General features: G+C 47.3%; 1 protein-coding gene and 2 non-coding genes across 3 annotated transcripts; 2 read left to right on the plus strand and 1 right to left on the minus strand.

The window, feature by feature from the left end:
• Window positions 1-13446: 13446 nt before the first annotated feature.
• ALOX5AP (arachidonate 5-lipoxygenase activating protein) lies at window positions 13447-20569 on the minus strand. The gene is made up of 5 exons (XM_015852015.3): window positions 20439-20569; window positions 16868-16967; window positions 15718-15788; window positions 15035-15116; window positions 13447-14280 (listed from the first exon to the last, which is right to left on the minus strand). Exons 1-5 carry the CDS (start codon window positions 20506-20508, stop codon window positions 14118-14120), a joined length of 486 nt encoding a protein of 161 aa, XP_015707501.1. The 5' UTR covers window positions 20509-20569; the 3' UTR covers window positions 13447-14117.
• A 1744-nt stretch (window positions 20570-22313) lies between these two features.
• TRNAN-GUU (transfer RNA asparagine (anticodon GUU)) lies at window positions 22314-22387 on the plus strand. The gene has a single exon. It is a non-coding gene; the product is annotated as a tRNA-Asn (tRNA).
• Window positions 22388-22595: 208 nt separating this feature from the next.
• TRNAV-AAC (transfer RNA valine (anticodon AAC)) lies at window positions 22596-22668 on the plus strand. The gene has a single exon. It is a non-coding gene; the product is annotated as a tRNA-Val (tRNA).
• Window positions 22669-24879: the final 2211 nt, after the last annotated feature.

Below are 24879 nucleotides of genomic sequence, written 5' to 3' on the forward strand. Positions count from 1 at the left end.
AACCTTCCCCCTCAGCTTAGTGCACGAACTTAGCATAGTTAATGTATATGGTTTCTGTATCTTTATAGTATGTATACACTTAGCCCTTTTCACAGACAAACATTTTAATTCTGTAAATTGTTAAGTAACATTCTTTGCTTTGTCCAAACTTGTCCTTTTGGAATTAGTGTAACTATTACTCATAAAATGCCTCACGTTCATTAATCCCCCCCAGAATCAGATTAATCAGCTCAAAGCTATTTTCTGTTCCCATCTATCCTCCCTACTTTCAAAAAACACTGTCTGGTAAAAAAAGTCTGTTGGCTTGCAGATCTGGGAAAATATATTTCTAAGTATTTTTAGCATTTTTGCTCCAGACTATCACAAAGAACTCAGAGGTGTAGGAGATGAGGGTGATTTCAGCTGTTCTATTGTGGCTCAGAGCAGAATAACTGAGCTTCGTATCATCAAAAAATAATTAGCTATAATACACCATTACCTTCTAATATTGGTGTAATTGCCTGTGTGAACAGTCACATTCTTTCTCAGAAACTTGAAGCGGTTCATGCTCTATCACTTTGCTTGGCATTCTGCAGAAGGTGCTGGGATTTCAAAGAGATAAAACAGTTTTGACATCAATGTTACCAGGAACAGAATCATAAAATCACAGAATGGTTTGGGTTGGAAGGGACATTTAAGTTCATGTAGTTCCAACCCCCTTCTATAGGCAGGGGCACCTCCCTCTAGACCAGGTTGCTCAAAGCCCCACACACCTGGCCTTGAAATCTTACAGGGAATGGGCATCCACAACCTTTCCGAGCTACCTGCTCCAGTGTCCCATCAACCTGACAGTAAAGAAGTACATCCTGATATATAGCCTACCCTCTTCCAGTTTAAAGCCATTTTCCCTCATCCTATTGCTATGTGCCCTTATAAAAAGGCCCTCTCCAGCTTTCCTATAGGCTCCCTTCAGGTACCGAAAGGTTGCTATAAGGTCGCCCTGGAGCCTTCTCTTCTGCAGGCCGTAAAGGCAAGGTGTAGGACCCTAGGTTTCTGTCCTTCAGTTCATTGTGGAGATTCCCATCAGAGCAGCTGTAGAAAAGCACTGGCTTGGGGAATATTTGTGTGGTTTGCTATCCCCACGGATAGCATCCCACCTCAGCAATGAGCAGGCTGCCCCAAGGGGGTGTCACTTACAGCTGGGGCTCACGGATGAGCAGTTGGTCTCCTGAGGGTCCCGTGGAGGTGGCATGTCACAGGATGACTGCTCACTCCCTGTGGGTGATGATTCTAGGACAAGTTGCAAGATTCCCAACACCACAGCTCTCTGTTCCTGAGGTGGGTGGCAGTGACAGCTGTGTCTGTGTGAGTCATCCTCTGTGCACACTAACAGGGCTCTGCAGGCTTGATGGCACTTGCTTAGCTCACTGTAAGGGATGCTGGCATGCCTGGTGAAAAGGACTTCAAAACTGGGATGTCTAGATGATAAATCAGAGCCTGGTTCTACCCTGAGATGGTGGGACATCCTGCAGCTGATCTGCAGAGTGTCTGTGGCTGTGCACGGTGTGTGGTGAGCGTGGTTGCCCTCAGATAGTGAATGTGGTCACAAATGACATGGCTCAGCAGTCACCAGAATGTGGCGAGTCATGAAACACCAACAAACTTCACAACACAGACTGTTTGAAGTATCCGCTGATAACTAAGCCAAGTACATGGATGGATGTGGCTGTCAAAGGAAAAATACGAGGTGCTGTTAGGAGAAAACAGTAAACCAGTTCATCAGAGTAGGGAGAGTCTCTGGGTGACATTTTCATAACATTCACAGACTTTTAAAAATGCAGGAGAATTAAACCATCATTTGAAACTGCCCTCCTGAGATTTTCCTTGAATGTAATATATTTCAATTACAGTGTATTCTAAATTCCCGTGATGATATACAATCTGCAGAGACTTACAGTGTGTGCTGGTTGAAATCTGAGCTAAATTAATAAAATCTTTAAAAAAAAAGAGAGAGAGAGAGAAATAATCGACTTGGCTGCAAATGCCTCAAGGAATGATGAGCAGAAAAGACACAGAATAACTGGGGAATGATTTTGAAAGCAATACTTGCAGGCCAATTGCTCAGAGCCAGTGCCAGAAAATAAGGCAAGACTTCTTTTATTAAACATGATTGGTGTGACCTTCTCTGGTTAACCTACAGAAGGAAAAATGAGCTATGCACTGTGTATGATTTGTTGTTATTACAGCTGGGCTGTTTTTCAGTGAACTCGTAGAAGCTGGAATGTTTATTTTGATTTACTTTATTCCCTTCTTTTTTTATTTTTTATTTTTTTATTTTTTTCCAAAAGAAAAGAAGCAAATGAAACGTCTTCTATCATACGTGTAGCCTTCTCTGAGCACTGAGGCTGCAACCCCCTCCTCTCAGCTCCTTTCTATCTGTGAGCATCACGGCCATGCCTGTTCCTACCTCCCTCCTTCCAAGGGCACAGAGTGCTGTTACATTGAGAGCAGGGCTTGATGCTGCACTGACCCTTGGACAAGGGCTGGCAGGGTGAGCTTCCTCTTCTCTGTCCTCTCCTGGGGCGAGCACCAACAGTGTTTCCTGGAGATCACATAAATGAGATAGAGGACAGCAAGTTAATGTAACTATGCACAGCAGAGTCAAGAGGGCCCCACTGTGTTTGAGATGCATGCTAGCACAGTTCCCATTGTACCACAGGGACACAGATCTGCAATGAGACCAGAGGAACAAGGACAGTGCATCTGTGTGTGTGCTTCTGTATTCTTGTCAGCCTGAAGTGCAGTGCAGATGCACAGTAATGTATGCAGTGTAATCAAGAGTGTAAGAAAGCCCCCACAGACCAGTGAGCTAATTGTGGCTGAGGTCATTTTCTATATGCTTTCCAAGATGTCCGCCTATACTTAATTAAAATGCCTAATACGTCTCATTTAGCTCGGAAGGTAATGCAGGAGGGAGGTTATTTGTCTGGTGCTGGAGATATTGGCAGTGTTGATTTTTGCATGGATTGGAGTTGAGCAGGCTTTCATTTTCTGAAAAATAAAGTCATAAATAAGACCTAACCACATGATTATTTTAAGGAAGAATCAAATTACTAAAACAAAAGAAACTTCTAAAATCATAAGATCTCACTGATTCATCTTTCTGTGTCATTGCCTCAGCTCTCATTTTGGGAAAAATATGCTTTTGACTTGAATTGAACACAGTTATTTAAGGAGTATTGGTTGGAAGGAACTTCTGGAAGTTGTCTGGTTCAACCTACAACCTACTTCGTGTAATCAGTGATAGAACTAGAGGGAATGGTTTTAAGCTGCGCCAGGGGAGATTCAGGCTGGACATTAGGAAGTATTATTTCTCGGAAAGGGTAGTCAGGCATTGGAATGCACTGCCCAGGGAGGTGGTGGAGTCACCGACCATGGGGGTGTTCAAGAAACGTTTGGATGTTGTGTTGAGGAATATGATTTAGCTGGGAAGTATTAGTAATGGTTGGACTAGATGATCTTCTAGGTCTTTTCCAACTTTGATAATTCTGTGATTCTGTGATACTTGGTAAAGCAGGCTTAGCCAGTGCAGGACAATGTCCGTGTGCCCCTCTGAGCAACCTGTTCCAAATTCTATCATTCTGGAAGGAAGGAAGGAAGGAAGGAAGGAAGGAAGGAAGGAAGGAAGGAAGGAAGGAAGGAAGGAAGGAAGGAAGGAAGGAAGGAAGGAAGGAAGGAAGGAAGGAAGGAAGGAAGGAAGGAAGGAAGGAAGGAAGGAAGGAAGGAAGGGGGCTGTATGTTGCATGTGAAGCAGAATGAGTATGAGATGCGTAGAGTGTCTGTTGGGTGTCTGCAGGAAAAATGAATTTTACACCATCAATGCTCATGGCCAGCTTAAGCATCAAATGAGTGTAAAATGTAAGTGCTGGATGAGGAGGGAAGCTTTGCTTTGGGGAGACTGAGTTTCAAGTGGTTTCAAGTGGTCTTGGTCAGTGAATAGCCACGTGCCCCTGGAGGACAAGTGGAAAGAGCCAGGAGTGGTGAGCTGTGCTGGTGGTGTGTCACCACAAAGACCACATCCATGTGCTTGGTGCCAAGTGCTGTCTGGCAAACAGGATGGATGTCATGTGTAAATAAATGAGTTACATAAAACACGTAGAGTTCATGCACCAAAAATTGATGGTTAGAACCCTGGTGATGCTGAATGCCGGTTGCTTCACAGCCAGTGGGGCTGCAGTGTCTGTTGTCTCTGGTAGGGATCAGTCATGATTTGTGGAGCACCTGTAACCTCATTTAAACCACCCTGACTCCAGGAGCACAATGAAGAGCACAGCTAGACAAGTTCAGATGGAGACACTTTGTGTTTCATGGCCACTTGCTTTCTAACAGACTTTTCTGGTGCCCTTCTGACCATAGACCTATGGGTGAGCCTGTGCAACTGAGCATCTGGGCATCGATGCACCACAGTGATAACAAAAATCACAGCTGTTGCGCCATTAGCAATAGGGTTGCTGCCATCTGTTGGTCAAAATCACATGGGGAACAGGAAGAGTCCTTAAGGGATGATGCCATCTAAGGTGCAGATCTAACGAAAAGGGCTACTTTGCAATGCAGATCTGATGTGATCATGTTTTGCAAATGGAGAGGGGGCCGCAAAATGATACGCCTGCATTATGTCATTGCATTGCTGCTGTCCTGCACACCAGCTTAAGCTGTTTGCTGGAGTGCTAGCTAAAGTTCTGTGTTTTCAGAAAACGTGATGTGAATTTAAAGCTCTAGAATAATGTTTGTAAATCTTTGGATGTAACTGTTGGATAGTAAGTGCTAATATACTTCAGAGACTGCTTTACTGCACAGGAAACAAGGATGTGCTTACAGACAACATGAAAATGAGATGTGGCATAGTATCTAGACCTCAAAAAACCCTTTTGCAGACTATGTCTGTGGGTGTTCCCACCTACAGACTTCTTCTCTCTGCAGCCATTGCTTCTTTAAATGTGATGCTTTAACATCACACTTTTCAGCACACATCTCTGAATCCACATTTCCCTGTTTTGAAATATACATTTTCCCTCATAAGTGATGGTCCCACGTGGTGTGCCAAACTGACCTGGGTTCTGCAGAATGGTGCCCCTTACCAGCCATTCTGCTGGGCTCTTGACAGCCACCTTCTGGGTACCAAAACTTTGGCTGTAGGTCTACAAATATTTCCCTTTCTGCAGGCCAGCTCCAGCAGTTTGTGGTGCTAAATCCTCCTGCATGTGTCATCAGGACTGTCAGTGTTGCCACTACTCAAACTTGAACAAGTTTTGGAGCAGCCTATCAAATAGCTGTTCCACAGATCTCACTAAAGGCCGTAAGTAGCAGTGTTTCTTCCTCTCGGCCCTGTAAGCTTAGATGAGCTCAGAATTCCTGTTTACTACCTGAAGCTCTGCCCTATTCTCTGGCAGGGAGTCACAGCTACAAATTAAATCCTACAGACTGAGCAGTCCTGAGAGTAATGTCTTCCTTCAGATTTCTCCACAGGTTGTTTAAGCAAATCTATGTGCACCAAACATTTTGAGAGTGAAAGGCTTCCATGCTAAGTAAAACTGAATCCTCCATTACCTGTGTCCAAAATGATTTAGGTATTAATTGTTAAACATTAAACAACCCCAGCATTAAACATCCCAGATGTACAGCAATACATTCTTATCCCCTCCATGTTCATATTCCTTCACCCTGTGTTCTGCCAATTTCCATTTTTGGAGCAGGTTTACATGGAGCCTGCTTGGTTGCTTACCCCCATTAAAATGTCTTACAAGGTTCAGAAATAGTTGCTGAGCATACTGAAAAGGTGTGGGAAGCACCTTGGGATGTTTCTGGGCCCTCTCACTGGAAATGCTCTAAAATTTGCATTTAAAAACATGTCTTAGGTAGGGTTTCTGAAGTTTGGATTTGGTCAAGATTTGGGGCGTTGCAGTTTCCAGACTTCTTTCCATGTGGGTTGTATGGAAAATGATCCCCCCAAACTTCTCATGGCTCCCATTGACATAGGTTGAAGAATTCATACCCATATGTGACCTGACAGCCATTGCTCCTCACAGTACCACAATCCCACTGCAGCTTAGGGTCAAATTCCTTCTGCCTAGTTATTGCAGAAGTGCTTCCACTGTGGGATCTTTGCAGAATGGGTGGAAACCAGGTGGAGAACAGCCAGTTACCCCCAGCAGTTTATAACCCCAGATGAATTCTCATTCATTGGAAACACTGAAGAAAGACTCACGTGCTGGAAGCCTGCCTGCGGCTTTCACCAAAGATATAAAGGAAAATTAGTCGGCTAGATTAAACACTGGCTTACTCATTCTTCTAAATCACAGCTCGTCATACTTAATTCTTATTTCACTTTTTGTGCAATAATTATAGGTTGGTGATGTGTTCTTATAATAAGCTAAATAGATGAGCTCGTACAAGGCTTACTGCAAAATTGTTGATGAATATAGACTAGAGACATACACAACGGATATGATGGTAGCGATGTGGAAAAGAGGAGATATTGGACCCTGACCATTCTCAACAGTTTAATTTCTGGGCCATGCCTTCATTCAGTTTTGCACATGGTCCAGGGTGTATTGGAACTGGTAGGTTAAGCCTTTTCATCTACCATAGTAATCTATGATTACTTCCATCACTCTCCACCTAGATCTACTATGTGGGATATGATGCATAACAGCTCTGCACTCACCTCATCCACTGTCTTTATGATTTTGCACATTTGATCATAACCTCCTCTCTGTCTCTCCTCTCCAAAGCATTTTAGCTGTTCCTTAACTTAAAATGTTTTATCATCGTAGCTGTCCCTTTCTGCCCTTTCTCCAACTCAATCGCATCCTGAAGAGAGCATGGCTTAGCAATTAATTCCATGTGGATTATATAGTGGAATTCCCTAATTTCAGACCCAGTAGCCCTGTGTGAGGTGTGCTCCAGTGTCTCATTAGAGATTAGAGAAGAACTTGTCTGCTCTCACCATGCTGCTCCAATAACATCCGATGCATGAAAGTTCTAACTAACTATGTGAAAAATTATCATAGAATCATAGAATCACCAAGGTTGGAGAAGACCTAAAAGATCATCCAGTCCAACCGTTCACCTATTACTAATAGCTCCCTTATGATAAACATAGTTCAGTATTATCCCTATGATTCCCATTTACATACAGAGGGAAATCGACCCACAAGAACAACTGATGATGTAAAGAGTACTTTGGATTTTTTATTGGTGTAGCATGAACCTGCCCTTTCAAGAGGAAAAACAAGTGCGAGGGACATGACTGTGGTGTCTGGGTGCTCTCTGAGCAATGCTACGCCAGCATTGGGTTTAGGAATTGAAGGTTGGGACAGGTTCTCCTGCCAAAGGCAGCAATTTTCTGGGGCTTTTCACAAGGTAACAGCAAAAAATAGAAGACAACATGTCAAGGAAATAAGAACACCTCTTGAAGCTGCGAGAGCACTTGGTGGCTACTGAAGGTTTTTCTGAGAAGTGCAATGACTAAGATCTTTTCTGAAACAATCCTATCCCCTGTTTAGCAGCTGGCCACCTACTGCTACCCTGCTGTGGCTGTTGGGGAGCGGATGGACGGCTTACCACTGCTGTCTGGCAAAAGACAAAGGCAAAGAGACCTCCAGAGAAACACAGCATTGAATGGGAGTTTTGAAAGGTCCTCAGGGATCTCTTCAGCCCTCCCACTTTTGGTGGTGTTCATGCAGAAGTGCTGCTTGTGGGTTTGTCACATTCCCACGGCTCCTGTTGCAGGGCCTGGACCCAGTGGGGAAAAGTAGAATGTGGTTCTGAGAGAATAAGTTCCTATAGATTGCTGTTGTTTGCAGTTCATGTTAATATTGCAGCTCCCCTGAGCCTCCATACTGTCCCTCTAATAAATCTCCCTTCATTTGATGCAAGATGATGTGCTCATCTCTTCCCTGTGCTGAGAATCCCTGTTCTTTCATAAATCTAACCTGATATGTACTCACCCGTCCTTGACTTTAAGTGGTTGGGCAGCTGCTTTTGTGCATACAAAAGGGTGGATGCATTAAAGATGCTCAAGGCATATCTGATAGGAGTAGATCCCGTGAGAGCTCAGTGCTGCAATACCTTTCTCTGCCTTTTTTAATCTTCCTCTCCTTACAAGGACCTCCCGAGGGTATTTCAAGACATTATCCAACAGTTCCTCTGCAGAGTTCCAGGCTGTTGCCAGGAGCCACTGCTTATCCCTCACCGTGCTCCTTCAGTGGGACGATGTGGCTGCCACATCTCAGCTGCCTCTGCCACACCCCCACCAAAGCTCAGCCTTCACGTGGAGATCAGATTTAATGCAGGATGGCCCCACCATTTCATAGTGGGTTTCTGCCTTGTGCTCTCCCTCTGTAACAATGTGGGTGTGCTTCTGTATGTGAACCACCCTAAGTATATCACTACGGACACTGACGTACACCTGTACACATGAAGCAGATGTATTCCTGCTGGAAGACAGTCCTGATAATTGCATGAATAAAATATTACGGATAATGGAAATAAAATCAATGCACCCAGGCAGGAAGTAAGCAAATTACCAATATGAAATGCACGTTATGCTGCTGACAGGTGTTTTAATAGAGCTTGTGAATAAGGGATTTATTTATAAGAAAAAAAAACTCAGACAAAGCCTCAGAGTCTAATTATTTATCCAGCTTTGTAATTATTAGTTATAAATCTCTAAAATGGCTGAGAAAGTGGGGAGATGCCAAGTCTGGCTGTGTGAAATGCTATTGCTGGAAGCAGTGTTATTCCTGACAATATATTATGACCAAAGACACAAGAGAATTTCCATTTTCTGGGAGCTCTGCCTTTTTGCAGCAAGAAATGTGCTTTCAGTGACGGCTTTAATATCAAGTTACAGGCTCCGGCCACACAAGGGAGGAGGAATAGAGGTAGCTGAACTTTTCTGGATTAAATGTCTATTATATGGTTGCCAGGGACGACAGGGGACGAGGTTTAATGACCCAGGTGGTCCCTTCATATTCTGCACTCATATCCTCCACTATCAAAATGGTTCCTCGGGGATCTGCCTGATCAAATACCAACAGCACTAAATCCTGAGACCTGTTGGAAAAGCATTGGCCTAAGTGATATAAGATGTGCTGAGGCAGAAAAGGAGTGTGCGAGGCAGTCAGTCACAGCTTATCCTGCTTCAGCCCCAAGGCTGGTGTATTTGAGGCTGCTACTGTACCTGGTGAAGCAGTAATACCCATAGTGTAACCAGAAGGGTATCCTGGTTTGGTGATCAAACCCATTTCAGTTTTAAATGCACTGAAGGTGAATACCAAGAACAAGTGCCATACCCTTGCATGGTTTTTTACAGGGCTATTCCATTACTGGACACTTACAGTAGGAGTATATTAAGTGTACCTCCCACAGATGTCTACTGGTATTTATAATGACAGCCCAAGAACTGGAACACCAAAGAACTTTATAGCCCTTGTTAGTATTAAATAATAATAATAATAATAATAATAAAGATACAGTAATCAAGCATAGGAAAAAGCCAGTTAACAATTGCCATCTGGGTTAGAAAGTCCCAGATAAGAATGATAAAGAACACTGGTGTGATGGGAACAAAACTTAGGCAGAATCTTGAGCATTTGACACTTGCCAAAGGATGCTGAGCAGTGGAGATGGGACCTCTGGATGGGGATGTTCATGACCATCTGTGTGGGATCCACCTTCTGTGGTGTGGAGGATGCAGCAATGAGAGGACAATGATGGCAGCTGGTGACCTCTGTTTACAGCCCAAGTTTTGAGGTGTATGTGTGGTAGCTCATGGAGGGAGCAAGCATGCCCAGCCCGGGTACAGTCTAGACATTGAGCTACTGGAGAGTGCCCAGTGAAGGGCCAACAAGATGCTGAATGGCCAGGAGCATCTATTCTGTGAGGAGAGGTCGAGAAAGCTGTGACTGCTCGGCATGGAGAAGAGGAGGCTCAGGGGAATCTCAGAATCAATAAATGCCCTGTGGAAGGGGGCACAGAGGTCAGAATCACACTCTGCTCAGTGGTGTACAGTGCCAGGCCTCACAACCTCCTTTGGCACACTCCAGGGCCACTGACACGTCCTGTAGTGGCAGTGGGTCAAGACTGCCCACAGCTGCATGGGTGAGCATCTTTGTGTCCTGCCTTGTGCCCAGTGCCTGGTAAATGCCAGGAATTCAGCCTGGATGAGTTCATGCTGTTTCTAATTAGGACACCGGCTGGCTGGCAGGTTGCTTGCTAGACCACACATGTCTTAGGGAAATCAGGAACTGCTGTCTGGGGTTTGGGAGGCAGGAGGCAGTCTGACCTGCTGGAGGAGCTCACCACTGAGTGAGGCATAATGTGAGCCCCCAAAACCCCAAAGGATGGGGTGGTCTCTTGTAAAGATGTTTTACATGGAAATAATGGCATTGAGAACACTAAGTGCAATTGTGGTAAGGCCAGGAAAGGCCAGGTTCAGGAAAGTCCCACAGGGAATTGAGAGCTCCTGTGGGGACAAGCACTTTGGTGGCACCTTGTGAGAAGAAGAGGTGAAGAGAAAGGTTTTGTGGGCATGTGTGAAATACTGATCTTACCTGGGGTGTCTCCCCACCACTGGGAGCCCTTTCTGCTAACAAGGCATCACTGTTTATCTACCTTCCTGCTTTTCAGTTCTCCCTTTCAATGAAACACTGTTTTCGAGGCAGTGTGATGTGTGTGGGGACGGGAAAAGCTCAGCTATTTGCCAGGGATCTGATGTTTCATTAGCAACCTCTGCAAACTGGAACTCAGACTTTGCCATTGCCAGCTTAGCCCCATCAGAAGGGCTACATCCTGCTACGATGGAAAATAAATAAATAAATAAATCACGAAGTTGAGACCCTGTTTGGGAAATAAAAGTACTTTTCTGCAATACAGCAGTCCAGGAGCCATTAAACTGTCAGTGGGTGGGGTAAGCAATGATTCACGGGGTTCTGGTGCCTGTAGCATGCCCAGACAGTTTCCTGCTGCTATTTTCCACTTGTTAGCCTTGTCGCTTGTATGCCTTGTGTAGGCTCGGTGCTGTCAGAGGTCTCATACAGCAGCAGGAAAAGGTTGGCAGAAACCAGGCACAAACTTATTTTCTGTGATGGATGGGATGCTATGTGAATCCTACGGACTAGGTGAGGTGAGAGAAGTGGGATGTGGGCTTGGTGACTTCTCATGTGAGTTAGGGAAAGGAAACCTCACACATGCAGGAGTGTCTGAAGGCAAAAAACAAAATGTAGGATGGCATTTACAGTGTATGAGTATTCTGTGGGGTCCCTAGCTCCCCAGTCAGTGTGGCATCTTGGTTGTACCACTGTAGCTGTGAAAGACAGGAGAGCTGAGCTGGATTAAAAATAACCCAGTAAAGGGCATTCAGTAGTAGAAAGGCGTCTGTTGAGAGCTGTGAGTGCTTTTACATCACTGTCAGGCTCCAAGAAGTAGCTCATCTGGCACCAGAAGCGACCTGCATGTCGAGAGGACCAAGTTTCCACTAGAGGGTTGTAGTGCTGTATGGAAGATGTGCTGCTGTCTGTGGTAAGAATAGTGTGTGCGCTCTGGAGCTTTGTCAGCAGCTGAAATGCATCCTGCCACAGCCCAGCTTCCAGCAACCTCCATATCTCTGATGTACACAGCCTGTGAGATGGGAGAGGGCTGGTGCCCAAGTGACCCACATCCCTGCCTTCCTGAAAACTTAACATTCATATGAATCAGCAGCTAATATATATTTTTATATAGATACCGTAAGAAAACACATTGTGCTTGTATATATAGACACATACATAGTACATTCATGTGTTTATCTGGGATACAGATGGTCAGGCAGTGTGGTTGTGGCACTCCATCACAAGAAGCTGGGGATAGTTTATTAACTATTAACAGCACAGCAGGATAAGAAAGTGACAGATGTTTGCACAGAGCCCTGGCTTCTTCTCTGCTCCAGTACCAAGCACAGTGCTGGACCTGGCAGCTTGCAGGCTGGCCCTGAACAGGAGCCATCACAAGGCTCTGCCACCAAACTTGCTTCCACATTCAATGCAGCTCAGCAGGTCCTTTCAGGTTCACATGTATACGATCCTAGTATGTGTCTGCATGTCTTTTGCAGCAGCATATGTATTTGTGCACAAGGATCTATGTCTGGAGCTTTCTGATGTGCAAAGTGGTGGTGACTGCGCTGCCCAAATCAGGGTAGTTTTGCATGCAGAAAACAAAAACTGGCATTGTGTAACATGGTGAGGAGAGCCTAAATAACACCTATGTTGTCTTTTCTTTTTCATAGAAGGAGTAAAAAGGCAAATGTAACCACAAGCCATGCCTGCAGCCTGGAAAACAGAGTGTGACATTCATGGAAAATTTACATAGTGATCAGTTCATGCACCACCTGTTTGTCTGTGACTATCATCATTTCTACTTATAGGCAGATGGAAAATGAATTTTGCCTACATTTTCATTTCTTTTGTTATCAGAAAAGCTTTGAGGAAGTAAGTAGGTGTATTTCTTGCAAAATGCTCATAAATTAGTGCAGCAGAAGATGCGCTGGACTCAGTTCCTTCTGAAGGTGGCCAGGCCTAAGTGATCTCATCTACGTACAGGTGTATGTATAGACATATTGGACAGCACTCTCAGACACTGGGATTGGGCTTTAGGTGGTGCTGTGTGGAGCCAGGGGTTGGACTCGATGATCCTTGTGGGTCCCTTCCATCTTGGGTTGTTCTGTGATTCCATGACTCTGTGATTCTATGACCAAGCCTCAGAGCTCAAGGACACCAGACTGTGGTGCTGGTGGAGGCCCTGAGACTATCTCCTCCTCTGAAGCATGTAACAGCTGCGGCATGGGATCCTTTGCCACTCCCAGAGTGTGGATGGATTCTGTCACTCCAGGACATGAGAAGCTGCCCCTCTCCTCTTGAGGAGCTGCCATCACTTGGTGGCCCAATGGTGGCCATGACGGGTAGCGGGCCACCACCAAGGGCTGGTGGTTGTGAGAGAGAGAAGGCAGCAGAGAAACACATTGTGGAGGCACAGCGCTGAAGCAGGCTTTTCAATTTTGACTGCAATTCTGCAAACCCTCTGCTCATGTAGCTGTGACTCTGTCCCTCCAAAAGGAGTCATGGCATGCAGCTTTACCCATCCTGCATGTGGTAATCGGATAAGTTTAAGAGCTTAAGCACTCTTATGGCAGCAATGCTTACAAAGGTTGTGCTGGGCTGTCTGCCCATCACAGCTTTCTTCTCTCATCAGGCTGCTCCTTGGCATGGACGTGCTGGGGCGTGTTGTTAGTGATGAAGGCTGCTAATTGAGCTTGCTAACAGGAGAGAGCTGTTAGAAACATGTCCCTCAGAGCAGCTCCCACAGGTGGTGGGGCTGTGCCACTCACCTGCATCACACTGATGGTGCACGAAGAAGATGGGAGCAAATGGATTTCATCCTTTCAGGCTGTTTTATTAAGCAAAGCAAAACAAAACCAATCTTGCTGTCAATTTACCAGATCCTCATTGATGTAAGGCCCCGTTCTGGGAGGATAGCCAGGTCGAGGTATGGATGAGATCAGTGCATTACACACATGAATATTGATCAAGGAAAACCAGACAGGGGCCAGCCTGCTGTCCTGCCCTCAATCACCAACAATTGCAAGGGAAAGTGTGGGTGAAGAGGCTGCCCTGTGCATTTGCTTGGGCAGAGGGGTGCAGGGTGATGGTGAAAGCCTGCTTCAGGACATGGTCGTGGTTTCACATCCTTCAGGGATGAAGCTCAGAGGCTCCTGGCTTTCATCATGATCACTAAGGAAAATAGTTACAATGAAAGCATAAAATGTCCCTTAAAGTCATGCAACTGGCTTTCAAGATGCAGTTTAATGAAAAAACTCTGATGAATTAACTGGAAGTTGTTACCGTTCCTTGAGCACGCTGAGTGCTCACAATAAATCTTTTTCCTGAAGGAAAAAGCAAGGTTAAATCAAGCTACAAAGCCCACTGAGCATTAGATTTACAGCAATTTGAAAGGGTTATAGGTTTATTTCTTAAACAGCTGAATTATAGCTGCTTCTGGATATTGATATGTGAAGCAGGCTGACCCCTGGGCACTGTGAGGAGCTAGGGGATGAGGAGCAGCGGTGAGATGGCGCTGGTTATCGTCTTTATGTGAATTTCGAAGTCACTTCCAAAGAAGTAGATGAGATAGTAGTTGAGTATCCCGGCCACAGACATGAAGAACAGGAACAAAATGATACGCTTCCCAAACAAGTACCCAGGAGTGCTGGGGAGACAGGAAGAGAGGAAAGCAGTTTGTTATCAGGGCCGCCTTACCTAAGCAGCCCTCAGCCTCCAGGCTCTGGCCAAGATCAGCAGATGTATTCCAGGGGTTGTCACAGAGGAGGGAATTCCTGCTCTTGTATTTGGCCCACTGCAAGCTTTTAGATGTCATTGGAAATCTTCAGAACAGTTTGGGCCTGGATTCATCTCCTGATCTCAGTGCAGGACTTTTTTCACCAAAGTGAGACTACTCAGAGGAACATGTATGTCTTTACAGCCACCAGCAACTGTGGGATGGTTTTGCTCCTCACATGCATAATTAGCTTCATTAAGATGAGAGGAGGATGTTGTGCAAATATTAGCACAAACACTCACATGCACATATTGATGCAGGTTGTGAGGGATGAGAGTATTTCCTCTGAGGAGGGGCTGAGAGATCTGGGACTACTCAGCCTGGAAAAGAGGTGCCCAGTTTGAGGACCAGAGATTTGGGGCATAAAGTGGCATACAGGACGTTCCCTATGAACACTAGGAGCACTTCTGTGTGGTTTATGGACCACTGGCACAGGCTGAATCTGTGGAGTCTCCTCCTTGGAGATCCTCCAACACCAGCTGGATGTTGCTCTGGTCACCCTGCTGTGGGTGTCCCTGCTGGAGAAGGGGTCAGGACAGGAGTCCTCCAGAGGTTCCATCCCATCCCAGCTGTTCTGTGGTTCTGAAACACCCTGGTTTTAAGAAAAGGCTCTGCAAAGCCTTACCTCTGGGTCCTCTCCCCCAGGTAGCCCACAAAGTACTTCTGCCTCACAAACAAGTACATCAGGCCAGCAAAGGCGGCAGGTGCTGCACAGAGGGTAGAAGAACACATGACAAATGTCAGCTTGGATCCCTCACATGTATTATCCCCACTCTCCCTTTTCCAAGCACTTTTTGAGTGTAGTTCTTCCCCCAGTCACACGGAATACGCACCTGGTCCTACTGAAACTCAGAAAGGAGTGTACCAGATTTCCTCACACCCCTTCATCTGGTGATGAGACTCCCCCTTTTCACAAAGAACATCACACAAGCCCTAGGAAAGCAGCAGCTATGCTCCTGACCTATCTTTATCCAGTTGTATTGCAAGGATCCATTGAGAAGAACAGGTAAATGCTCAGTGTATGCCATCAGCTCCAGGTGGGTGGCAATACCACTTTCACATGCCTGCCTTCCCTGGCTCCAGAGAATCATAGAATCATTTGAGTTGGGAGGGACCTTTAAAGGCCCCTGCAATGAACAGGGACACCTACAGCTAGATCAGGCTGCTCAGAGCCTGGTCCAGCTTGACCTTGAATGTCTCCATTCAGAGGGATCTTGCCCATAACTCCTTTAAGGGAATCATCTGAAGTACTAAAGTGCTCTTCATTCCTCAGTTAAAGTCACAAAGGGGAGTGAAAACAAGTGTTACCTTGGCTGCAGAGAAGCCCAGCGCACCAAAGCACGGCAAGAAACGTAGGGTACGTGTGCCCACAGTTTTGGCTAGAAAGGAATTTATGAGAGAGAAATCAGAATACAGGGAACATTGAAAGAAAATTAGCTTCTTTCACCCATGAGCAACTGTGGGGTGGATCTGGCCTGTGCAGGCTCCACAGTGGCCACATGCAGGCACAGGGATGCTGCGTGGGCAGCAGCCAGAGAAGCGACTCCTCATGTGCCCCAACACGATCACTGCCTCACCCAGGATTTGCCTACCTGCCGCCTCATGCAGAGAATGGGCTCTTTGTTCTGCCCGCTCAGGAAAGAAACCGCAAGCAAGCCCAGCAGCTGGGAAGTGCATTTGCTTCCTCTAGCATGTATAACAGAGCTGCACGCTTTGTCAGCTTAGGAAATCCTTGTGCTTAAGTCATATTAATCAAGCGATGAGCGCTGAGAGCTGCGTGAAGCCAACAAAAGGAAAACTGCACAGCAAAAAGGAGTGTCTGGAAAGGTTAACCCGTCTCCTTGCACATGCACAGGAATCATTTCTGACTCCCTCCTTAAGCCTGGAATGCTCTTCCAGAGGGAGATGTGCTCTTGCTGAGGTCACACACCTGTGAAGGGCAGCATTTTGCTGTTCTCTGCTTTTTTGAGTGTATTGCCAGTACTTCACGGGTAATAAAAAATATTTTATGTTCTTTTCTCTTCTGGGTTGGAATTAATTTTCCCCTCTGCTCCCTCTGAAGGGATGCTGAAGACAAGATGCAGTGAATGAGGTGGGGAAGCAGAGAGACAGATTTGTTCAGAGCTCTGCCACCACCTCTCAAGTCAGCATTGCTTCCCCCTGGAGCTGCAGTGTGTGTGGGACACTGGCTGTGCCCATGTCACACTTCCAGTTTCAGGTGTGTTTGGGAGAGTTGGATCCCAAATACAGGACATAAAGAACATCAGGTTTGCAGGTCCTGTCCTCAGCAGCAAATGCACTGGAGAACTGCAGGTCTAACCTCTGCCACAGCACACACAGCAATGGGATTGCAGAGCTAAGCCTTGGAGCCCAATTTTGGAGCCCTTCAGGGTTTGGATTAAGCTGTAAGGAACAGGGAGGTGAGCCCAGGCTTGCCTCGCTGGCTCTTCCTACTCACTTGGCAGTGTAGACACGTTCAAAGGCAGAGGAGCCTGGCCGCTGGATTCCTTTGCCATTGCAGTGTTTACTCTCATGCTCCAGTTTGCTAGCAAAAAAAGCTGTAAGAAACAAACAAACAAAAAACAACACAAGCTGTTTGATCCGAAATGTAATCTGGAGATATTTCAGAAGTGCAAGCATCCTTGTGTATGCCTGGGCAGCAGCAGAGTGTGCAGATGTGTGATGTGTGGAGGTGCAGGGTGGCCAGCACGCTCGCTCTGTCAACATGGTATAACCAAACCCTCCATGCAAGGGCATGACGTGGTGTCACCCTGACATCCCCACATGTCTGCGTGTTGCTGTCAGCATCTCTCGCCTCTGAGCCTGGTTAAATCCCCCCCTGCTGCAGACTTACAACCCAGTGCTGTGTATTTGTGCTCCAAGGGGAAATACCTGCTGGTGAGATCTGCCAGAACTCATCCTCACTCTCTGACAGAGCAGGGAGTAAAGAGGCTTTCTGCTCTTTCAGTGATACCCTTTTGCCAAAACAAGGACATCCAACAGGTTGTACTCATTTCCCAGAAAGGCTCATTGCAAACCTAGTCCTGATGACTGATGCTGTCTATTATGGTTTGTTTCCTACTTTTAAGCAATGGTGTCATGTCAGGATGTTTGCTGCTGCAAAAACGCAGCGCTGCGAGATAATGTATTGTATGCTTGACAAACATGTTTTGTCTAATTACACTAAAACAGAGAGCATCAATCGTGTGTCTAAATGCACCTGGCAGAGCTCTGACAGCCTACAAGCTACAGGCATTGTATCATCGTGCACCCAATCTCAGTGCACCCAAATCACCCTATGGTTTGGAATATTAGTCAAAGATGTGTACCAAAGACAACACATCAGAAACAAACAAGCAAACAAAAAACCCAAAAAGAAAAAGAGAAACCAAGCACAAAACACCCATATGTTATTGTAGCAATATGATAACTTGATAAACTGCAGGGCTTCATCCCTGGAATCTGAAGGCCCAGAACTGCCACTATTCAGCAGCTCAGCCAAGAGCTCCCAGTGTCCTCACCCATGTGCCAACCCAACCTTAGAGTTGTTAACCTGCCTACGGAGGACCAGATTGGCCAGCACGATGTTTTTGTGCAGTGCAAAGCTTCTGTGATGGTAAACCACTTGCTGTAGGCCTTGGACTGGATGAGCTCAATGGGATACGTAGCACATCTTTTCCTTTTGGTATGCACATGAGATCCCTAAAAGATGGCACAGCCTTTGGAGAAAGACAAGGGTAAGATTCAAACATCTCCCTCTAGGGCAAAAATTTCTTCTCAATAAGAGTGTGAAGTCACTGTCCCTACCGGTGTTCAAGAACCGTGTGGACGTGGCACTGAGGGGCATGGTGGGGATGGGCTGAGAGCTGGACTAGATGATCTTAGGGGTCTTTTCCTAACGTGACCTGTTGGATCCTTGGTCAAAGGACTGGGCATTAGGGCAAAGACAACGATGGGTTTATCATGAACACCTGCATTATGGGTGAAAGCAGGCTTTGTTTCATCATGTTTTGGGGGCACTGAGAAGTGTTGGAGAGAGAGGTGTTTTACTTACCTTAGTGGGTTACAGAAAGAAAGAGAAGAAAAGCACCTGCTGACATCAAGCTACCAGCATGAGAAGAACCACCTCAAAGGGCAGCCCAGGAGGTTTGTCCCCTTGAGCTGAAGCTCTGCAAAAGAGCAGAGTGGGGCTGGCAGGTCCCATCCAGTGGTGACCCTTGCAGTGGGTTTGGGTGGGCAGCACAGCAGCACTGAGCTCCTGTTAGGCTGACACTGCGGACAGGAGATACTACTGTGTTAAGCAGCTTGCAACACTGTGGTTGTATTTCTCACTCTTTTCCTCCAAACTTTGAGGCAAGGATGTGGTTTCCCAGCCTGGTGCAGATCAGGCAGCAGAGCAGGGAGGTGCAAAGGAGGGGATGTGGCCAAGGGTTTAAGTGAGCTCAGCTGCACCTGGGAGCAATGCCCCATGGTTCCAGGCTTTCTTCAGCTGCTATGACCTTGATCCACTGTGGTCTGGCACTTGGGAGTATGCAGCGAGGGCCTTGGGGAGATGATTCAGATGGAGATAATGCATTTTTGGTTTCAGGTCTATTTTCAGTGGGCCATTCCTATGAACTGGCTCCACGTGTGGCCATGTGAGTTGAGGGAAGTCTCGTTGTTTCTCGAATCCACGCAAACTGAACAGTGTGCTGATGCTCCAGCTGAGCGTGTGCTGGCCCTTCCGTCCACTTCACGTCACTTCCTCTGTCCTGATCTGAAGGCTGGTTGCAACATTGCAGTGATGCAAGAACAACACCAGAACCCTGTGTGTGACTCAGCAGTGCCCGGCTGCTCAGTCACTCTGCAAGATGTGGAGATTCCCAATGCAAGTGAGGTGAAGTCAAATGGACAGGCAGCAACACGGCCTGCACCCAGCTTGGGAACAGCAGCATTCACCAGAACTGCTTTAATAATCCTGCTTCAGGTGCAGACAAACATACAAACCCAAATTGACATCGTACTTGTTCCAAGTACTTAAAGACAGTCAGCAGATGCCTCACTGAGCCATAGCAGGAGTTTAGCACAAGCGTTATGCTCTGACAAGCATTTCTACTGCCCTAATTACTGGATCCGTGACATACCATATGTATAACGTACAGTACGTGTATCATGGAGATCCTTCCAGATAGAAAGCTTGGGAGAAGGAAATCAAGTGATGCAAGCTTGGAAATCATAGCTCAGGGTTGTGTGCCACCCTTGCTCAGCTGGCCCACAGCAGTGGGGTCAGTGATTTTACAGACGGACTTCCATGAAACCGTGTCAGGCTGGAAGGCAAGTGCTTGAGCTTCAGGGTTTGTTGGGTTTCAACAAACTTCTTCAGCCTGGGCAACCGCAGTGCATCCGGGGCAAAACCCACTGCCTTGGCTGGATGCTAAGCAGCATTTTCTGCTAGAATGGTTAAGTACGATTGAAGGAGGTTGATCAAGTTTAAAACAGATTTGCACAAAAGAGAAGCTTGCACTTTTATTTTAAAAGCTCCAAGGAACAGTACTGAGGGCAGAGGTATGAATAATAAGCTAAAAAAATGAAACTTCCCCATTGCAGAAAATGCTCAGCTTTCTTGGGGCTGCAGATGATACAAACTAGTCATGCTACAGGACCTGCACAGGTAGGTGCCCCCATATCACCCAAACATGTGGTCAGTGCCATTTTGCTGCCTTCACCTGGGCAGAGCTCCAACCCCTTGTTGCTGTTGCTCTGCAGCCCACATGGATTTGGCCAAAGAGCAGCACTTCAGGCTTTAGCCATGGTCTCCATTATCAGATCTAAGTGCACATTGTCCACAGCAGCTCCAGCACATCACCCCTTTAGCTGACATACATATGACTGTCTCACAGCAGGGCTGACAAGCCGTAGAAACAACAGCATGCCAGGCAGTGAGCTGAGAGCATTCCTAAAGCCAAAGGGATGCCTGCTCACACAGCCAGAAGTTATCTGCCAAGCACTGTGTTGTTCTCCCCTCCCATGTACATGGATTTCTGCCTCACCGTTCTGAATGACGCTGATCAAGGTGACGATGGCGAGCAGGACAACACTCCCCAGGGTCTCCTGGTCCATCCTGTGAGCGGGCAGTGGGGCGGACAGTGCAGCTGTGGCAGCAGCTCAGCCCTGTGAGCGCAGAAGGAGGAAGTGAGGGTCTGAGTTATCTCAGATCATGAAACACTTCCTACAGCTCTGTGAGAGCACAGCAACACCCCATGCTTGGGTGCTTGCCAGCACAGCAAAGCCACAGCACACAGCGTCCCTCATTGCATGCTCTTAGTTACAGGTGAAGCCCAGAGAAAGGAGACAACACTTCCCTCTGGAAGATGGTGGCAGCTGCCAGCACTCAGCTTTACAAGCACAGCCTTTCAAATTGCATTTTCCCTATTCTGAGCCCAATACTGATGGAAAGAGTTATTGCGGTACCTCCTGCCCCAGCTTTGATCCCAGGGAAGAGGTGACAGGGGAGCAGGAGGCTCGTGGTGTTTTCTGTAAGACAGTGTGACTTGGGCTGCCCAGAGAAGCTGTGGGTGCCCCATCCCTGAATGTGCTCGAGGCCAGGCTGGATGGGGCCCTGGGCAGCCTGAGCTGGTGGGAGGTGCCCCTGCCCATAACACAAGGCTGAAATAGGGTGGGCTTTAAGGTCCCTTCCAACCATTCTATGATCTTTGAGACTATGATTCTATCAGACAGCTGGGAAGCACCCTCATCAAAGTGCATACATCCTTGCAGGCAAAACCCATCAGCTCCCTTTTGACAGTTGTCAGATGGTAAATTTACCTACAGCTGTGGCTTTACTCCACCGAGCATGCAAACTGTTCTCACCTGAAGTAATTGCTGAGGAGATCTATCAGGTAACTTGGGTACCAGCAAGCATGTCAGTGGTCGGGAGGTGATGAGTGTGGCCTGTGAGCAGGCAGAGGCTGGTTTCTAATGGCCAGCACAGCACAGACACTGCTGTGTCAGCAGCACAGTTTGGGGCTGTGATTTCTTCTGAGTTAACTCTTGGTAAGTTTGTGCTCAAGGATGGCTTTTAACACTAAGTTTGATGTTATCATAATGCAAAAATAAATAAATAAATAAATACAATAGCAGGAGCCAGTGGCTTTCCCACCTACGCCATCCAGGCCTATGTCAGTTGGCTGCTGATGCCTTCTCTTCCCTCCCATCCCTCCCCACAGCCCATTTCTCCCTCAATTTCACTGCTTTTCTTTGCTGCTCTGCTCTCCCCAGCCCTCATCCATCCCTGTCTGCACTGGCGCAGCTTAGCACTCGGGAGCTTCCTCCTGCAGCTCTGTGCTGACCATCACGCAGTCCTCATTTCCCCTTCTCGCTGTTCTTTGGTATTCCCTTCCTTTTCCTTCCCCCACCAAAAAGAACTTCAATTACATCAGCTCCGGGACTTGCTAAGCTGATTTCTTCATGCAAGAAGGAAAGAAAAGGCAGGGCCAATGCTGTTTTTCCCCCGCTGCTGCTGGATCCCTCTTGCTTGCTGCATCTCTGCTGGAAACCTTCATCTTGCTGTGTGAGGAACATCAATCTGAGCCACGGAGCCCATGGAAACGTGCAAAGCCAGCAAGTTTGTCCCGTTGTGCTGCGGGACCTCCAGAGCATTTATCTCTGAAAACCTGTTTTGTAGCGTTGCTCTCAGACGGAACAGGAAAGGACTGTAAGCACAGACCTATAAATATCGTGTGGGATACGTTTCTCCAACGGAGATAAAATAGGGGAAAAATGAGAGATTGAGAGGGAATGGATATTCCTAAATTCTTCCGATTGAAGAAGCAAATCGGTGTTTTTAGGTTAAAACACCCAACGAGGCGGGGAAGGTTCTGCAGCACAGTGAGCAGGAGCTCCTCGTGCTGCCCGTCACACAGCGGGTCTCTGTGGCGCAATCGGTTAGCGCGTTCGGCTGTTAACCGAAAGGTTGGTGGTTCGAGCCCACCCAGGGACGGGGCCGTTACTTTTAGCGTTGCTGCTTTTGTTTTCCTCCCCGTGGCCACCAGCTGCTGCCTGCTCCGAAGTTGCGGCGGTGGGAGCTGCCCTCTGGGTGCAGCCCTCCGTTTCTAGAGACGATCAGGCAGAAGGAGCGAACAAACAAATGCATCCGCTCGGCGGGGATACCCTGAAGGTGAGCTCCGGGAACGCTCTGTGCACGGCGAGTTTCCGTAGTGTAGTGGTTATCACGTTCGCCTAACACGCGAAAGGTCCCCGGTTCGAAACCGGGCGGAAACACCAGTTTTTTTTCACTTCCTCTTCCTTCCCTCCGGTGCAGGCGCCCATTTTCCCCCTTCATTCTGTAAGACCGCCGCTGTGAAAGCAGGTGGGAGTGGTTTGCTGCTAAGATTCGGTTCATTCGGCACTAAATACTTTTTCCCCTCTCAATGTGAAAGGACAGCCTACAGGAACCTCAACTGAAGCAGCTTCAGAGAAGGTACCTGTACAGGCTGGGAGGAGTGGTCCTTGAGAGCAGCTCGGCAGGGAAGGAGCTGGGGGTCCTGATGGACGAAAGACTCCACATGAGCCAGCAGTGCGCTCTGGCAGCCCGGAAAGCAAATGGGATCCTGGGCTCCATCAGGAGAGGGGTGGTCAGCAGGGATAGGGAGGTGATTGTCCCTCTCTACTCGGCTCTTGTGAGGCCCCATCTGTTGTACTGTGTCCAGGTGTGGAGCCCTCAGTACAAAAAAGATATGGAGATTTTGGAAAGGGTCCAGAGGAGGGACAGGAAGATGATCAGGGGGCTGGAGCACCTCCCCTATGAGGACAGGCTGAGGGAGTTGGGTTTGTTCAGCCTGGAGAAGAGAAGGTTGCGGGGTGACCTCACTGCAGCCTTTCAGTACCTGAAGGGAACTTACTCCCAGGAGGGGAGTAAACTCTTGGAAAGGGCTGACAATAGCAGGACACAGGGAAACGGTTTTAAGTTAAAGAGGGAAGATTTAGGTTGGATGTTAGGGGGAAGTTCTTTACTAGGAGAGTGGTTAGGCCCTGGAACAGGCTGCCCAGGGAGGTTGTGGATGCCCCGTCCTTGGAGGTGTTCAAGACCAGGTTGGACGGGGCCCTGGGCAACCTGATCTAGTAAATGTGTATGTTTGGTGGCCCTGCCAGGCAGGGGGGTTGGAACTACATGATCCTTGAGGTCCCTTCCAACCCGGGTCATTCTGTGATTCTGTGAAGGTGGGACAGCTTTATTAACAAAGGGTGCGAGATTCCACCTCGTTGTCACTGCTTGCACCCAGCACACCATAGTGGCAAAGGGTGTTTGCTGGTCTGAGCCTGAGGACAGGCCAAGGTTGAGCTGGAACTGAGCTATGGGCAGTCAGCAAGAGCACTCATGGCAGCATCAAGCATTTACAACTGTTCTACCCACAGAGGAGTGGGAACAGGGCGGATTCCCGCTAAAGCAGTTTCAAATGGTCCCTCTGAAAATCCAGCTTGTCCCAGCTTTCTGCATTGCCCGCAGATCCTGCTCTGCTCCAATAACAGCCAGCGCACATGTTGGTATGGCAGGGCCGCTCTGTCGCGTAATCGTGTTAACCTTTCCCGTGTCTTACACCTATACTTAGACTGTAAGCTCCTCTGCTCACAGCCGGGTGCTGGGGGATGTTACAGCAGAGCACACGCTCAGGAGCTGTGCACAGGAGGTAAGTGCTCCAACTTCAAGGGTGAATTCACTGATGTAAACCAGCTCTGCAAAAGAGACAAGGCACAACCACTCTCCATCAACATGCTGCTGGGGGTGTCTCAACTGAGAAGCAACCAAGTTCCAAAGTCTTTCTCTGGTCGAGATTTCATTTAAGCACAAATTCTTACTTGCACTGAATCAGCTGCAGTAAAATATTTATGGAAATAGGCCAACAAAGTGCACAGCAACATCTACTTTCAAGGGGGAGGGAAAAAGCAAAAACATGCCCCACTAACACGTAGTTCCATATTTCCATCTCCAGTGCTATTTGCTCCTGGAACTTCTACACGTGTGTGTACCCACACCGTTCCCCACACAGCTGCATACCAAGGACTCCAGATGTTGGCAGTGGTGATCATGTCTTCTGCACAGCAGATGTGCCCCATCCCCTCTTCCCCATATTGTTAACCTCATCTCACTCCTTACATCAGGGCTATCTCATCTTCTTTCACAGCCCAGTAGGAAGTGGACTTCCTACATCCCACCAAAGTGGGGTCTTTTCTTCCTGTAGGCCCATATGTTACATACCACACCAACCCCAGAACAGCTGCACCCATCCCTGAGGCTGCAGGGAGGGAGTTCCCATGTTGCAGCTGCAAGGAGCCGCAGCCCAGTGCACTGCGGATGGTCTCTATGCTAGAAGCAATTCCCCACTGCTTAGGGAAACCCTTGCAACAAGCAATTAGTGGTAATAAGACACTGCTCTCCGGTGGTTTGCACAACCACTGGCTGGAAAACTCCCCAGGAAAATCCTATTACTCCTT

This window comes from Coturnix japonica, chromosome 1 (assembly GCF_054131305.1).
Source record: "Coturnix japonica strain WE chromosome 1, WE-NBRP24, whole genome shotgun sequence".
In the NCBI taxonomy this organism is placed as follows: Eukaryota; Metazoa; Chordata; class Aves; order Galliformes; family Phasianidae; genus Coturnix; species Coturnix japonica.

Excerpts from the sequence above, each read along its gene's own strand:
- ALOX5AP (XM_015852015.3), bottom strand. The coding sequence starts at position 20,508 with ATGGACCAGGAGACCCTGGGGAGTGTTGTCCTGCTCGCCATCGTCACC. Across the intron at positions 15,789-16,867 it reads GAACGTGTCTACACTGCCAA|CCAAAACTGTGGGCACACGT; the intron begins GTGAGTAGGAAG and ends ATTCCTTTCTAG. Across the intron at positions 15,117-15,717 it reads TGGGCTTCTCTGCAGCCAAG|CACCTGCCGCCTTTGCTGGC; the intron begins GTAACACTTGTT and ends CCCTCTGTGCAG.